This window comes from Colobus angolensis, unplaced genomic scaffold (assembly GCF_000951035.1).
Source record: "Colobus angolensis palliatus isolate OR3802 unplaced genomic scaffold, Cang.pa_1.0 Scaffold169, whole genome shotgun sequence".
In the NCBI taxonomy this organism is placed as follows: Eukaryota; Metazoa; Chordata; class Mammalia; order Primates; family Cercopithecidae; genus Colobus; species Colobus angolensis.
In genome coordinates, this window is record NW_012114810.1 from 462,777 (window position 1) to 466,279 (window position 3,503).

At 44.7% G+C, this 3,503-nt stretch overlaps 1 protein-coding gene across 1 annotated transcript in view; it reads left to right on the forward strand.

Annotated features, from left to right (window-relative positions):
* CIART (circadian associated repressor of transcription) overlaps positions 1 to 1,510 on the forward strand; it is a 5,195-nt gene extending 3,685 nt beyond the window's left edge. Inside the window, 1 exon segment of the mRNA XM_011937776.1 lies at positions 733 to 1,510. Coding sequence (XP_011793166.1) covers positions 733 to 1,371 — 639 coding nt within the window. The 3' untranslated portion in view covers positions 1,372 to 1,510.
* Positions 1,511 to 3,503: the final 1,993 nt, after the last annotated feature.

Genomic DNA, 3,503 nt, shown 5'->3' on the forward strand with positions numbered 1-3,503 from the left:
TGGCGTGAACCCGGGAGGCGGAGCTTGCAGTGAGCTGAGATCCGGCCACTGCACTCCAGCCTGGAGGACAGAGCGAGACTCCGTCTCAAAAAATAAAATAAAATAAAATAAGTAGGCCAGGCACAGTGGTTCATGCCTGTAATCTTAGCACTTTGGGAGGCCAAAGCAGGAGGATTGCTTGAGCCCAGGAGTTTGAGACCAGCGTGGGCAACATGGTGAAGCCCAGTATCTACAAAAAATACAAAAAGTAGCTGGGCATGGTGGTGTGCGCCAGTAGTCCCAGCTACTTAGGAGGCTGAGGTGGGAGGATCTCTTGAGCTTGGGAGGTCGAGGCTGCAGTAAGCCATGATTGTGCTAGCCTGGTTGACAGAGTGAAACCCTGTGTCAAATATAAAATTAAAAAAAAAAACAGTAGTAGGATCTTGCCTGAATATTAATTTACGCTTCTTAAAGAACTCAAGATAGAATATTCAAATTTAAATACAGAATTTGGGAAATGATGATTCCAATTAAAAATAGACTTCTTTTCAAATAAATTCTAAAAGGGATTATTTTATAAATAGAACCTATGGAACTGTTTGTTTTTTGTTCACCTCTGGATATCCAGTGTCTAATATAATATGTGGTGCATAGTAGGCCATTTATTTTTTGAATAAATGAAAGTATAATTTAGTTACTAAAACTTTTACTTAATCATGGCCTGGCAAGATCACATCTGCTGCGTAAAACGAGGTATGTTTGTATTGCAAACTGAGTTCCCAAGGAATGCAAAGGTTTAAGTAACCAGGTGGAGCTCATCTGAAAGCTTTCTCCACATTTTTTTTTTCTCATTTCTCCCCTCCGTAGCATTTTCCAAGCCACCACAGTGATTCAGCTGCTTCCTCTCCTACATCTCCTATGGAAAAGATGGACCAGACACAGCTAGGACATCTAGCTTTAAAACCAAAGCAGCCTTGGCACCTCACAGAATGGCCAGCTATGAACCTCACCTGGATCCACACCACTCCAATTTGCAACCCCCCTCTCAGCTCCCCAGGTACTATCTCCTTTAGCCATGGTCCTTTAGGCACTGGAACCGGTATTGGCGTCATTCTTTTCCTACAGCATGGAGTGCAACCCTTCACCCACTCTGCCCCAACCACTCCAGTCCCACCTACTACAGCATCTCCTGTCATCCCTGGTGAGCCTATGAAACTATCTGGAGAGGGGCCTCGTTGCTACAGTTTGCCAGTAACTCTGCCATCAGACTGGAGCTATACCCTATCCCCTCCCAGTCTACCCACCTTGGCCAAAAAGATGACCAAAGGACACCGGGAGCAGCAGAGAAGCCATCCTCCAGTTGCTCCTGATGCTCATCTTCTCAACCTCTAGCCCGGGGCATACAGCTGTCCACTGTGATTTCTAATTTGTGTAAATATTCATGTATATATGTATTTTTACTTTTAATGTGTGCATTTGTGTTGAGGGAAGATAAATCCTTTCTGATTAAAGAAATTTTTTTATACCTAAACAGTTTGCTGATTGGGGGAAACTGAAAACTTTCTGCCTCCAAAACCAATCCGTATCCTCTGAGCTGCAGTAAAAGTAGAAAAGGGATGGGGATGTTTGTGAACATGAGCTCTACCAAGTGAGAGTCTGGATGACAATATAAGACTTGTGGGAGAAGGGGACTCTACTGCTGTTTTCCTAGGGAACATCCTTGAAACAGTTACAGAGTTCAGAGTTGGGTTTATGGGTTTTTTCTGTTGTTGTGTTTTGAGATGCAGTCTCGCTCTGTTTCCCAGGCTAGAGTGCAATGACACGATCTCGGCTCACTGCAACCTCTGCCTCCTGGGTTCAAGCGATTCTCAGGCCTTAGTCTCCTGAGTAGCTGGGGTTACAGCACATGCTACCATGCCTGGCTAATTTTTGTATTTTTGTAGATATGGGGTTTCACTACACGTTGGCCAGGTTGTTCTCGAACTCCTGACCTCAAGTGATTCGCCCACCTCAGCCTCCCAAGGTGCTGGGATTACAGGTGTGAGCCCCGGTGCCCAGCCGGGTTTATGTTTTCATTCAGGCTTAGGCACTATACCTTTCCCTTTGTTTTGACACCTTTGTAATCTTCCAGCTGGCCCAGACTTGCAGGTTCTTCTGCTCTGGGCTAGCTCTTTGCTTTGATGGGAGCTGTTGATGCCTGTGGTAAACACATATGTAGGTTTCTGCTGCCAGAGGAGGAACACAAGAGCCAACACAGCCACTGTGGTTGCCAGTTGTAAAGAGGAAAGGGCTCCCTAGAATTGTCAGACTTGGGAACACCTCAAGACACTAGGCTTCATACTTACTCAAAAAGCTGCAGCTAGGCCAGGCACAGTGGCTCATGCCTGTAATCCCAGCACTTTGGGAGGTTGAGGTGGACAGATCACTTGTGGTTAGGAGTTTGAGACAAGCTGTGGCCAACATGGTGAAACCCTGTCTCTACTAAAAATATTAAAAAATGAACCGGGCATGGTGGTGGGTGCCTGTAATCCAAGGTACTCAGGAGGCTGAGGCAGGAGAATCACTTGAACCTGGAAAGTGGAGGTTGTAGTGAGCAAAGATCATGTCACTGCCCTCCAGCCTGGGCGACAGAGTGAGACTCTGTCTCAAAAAAAAATAAGAAAAACTGCAGGTGCTAGATGTATGCTGGACTAAGGAAGGCAACTCAGTGTTAGGAGGAGGCAAAAATGAAGACCATGAATGGATCTATAACTACCCTTGTTTGTATATTACCCTCTTTCTGATTTGTCTCACTTTCCACCAAAACCATTTCCTCTCCCATCCTAATCCTTTGTAGGGCATCAGGCTTCTCTGACAACTTAGTCATTGCTTATTGCTCTTTAGTGTGATTCTCACAAGTAGTTACACATCTTTCACCCATTCTCAAGTCTTCTGTTCTCAGGGAATAATTGCCTCCCCTTATTTTCAGAGAATATGACCTCCTTTTAAAGGCAAACCTATCGATTTGATTACCTTCACCCCTGGAACTTTTGCTGTGTCACATATCCCCTCCTTATCTTGTAACTTCAGTTTGTCCCAACAACATTTATTTGTCCAAGTATCACAAGTATGATCAGACTAGAGTAGTGGCAATGGAATGATTTGATCACAAATATGATCAGATCCTTCCTCCTTGAAAACATATCTTAAGGCTGATTGTCCTCTTATTTTCTCCATAATTCTTGACAATGTAGTCTATTTATACTGTTTCTAATTCCTTTCTGCCACTCAGTCCTTAACCCCTTGCAGCCTAGCTTCCGCTGCTTTCACTTTGTTGCACCTTCAAAAGTTACTAATGAGCCCACAGAACCAGTATTATAATCTAGATCTAGCTTCCCCCTAATCAACAGCTATACCCTTTTTTTTTTTTTTTTGAGACGGAGTCTCGCTCTGTCACCCAAACTGGAGTGCAGTGGCCGGATCTCAGCTCACTGCAAGCTCCGCCTTTCGGGTTCACACCATTCTCCTGCCTCAGCCTCCGGAGT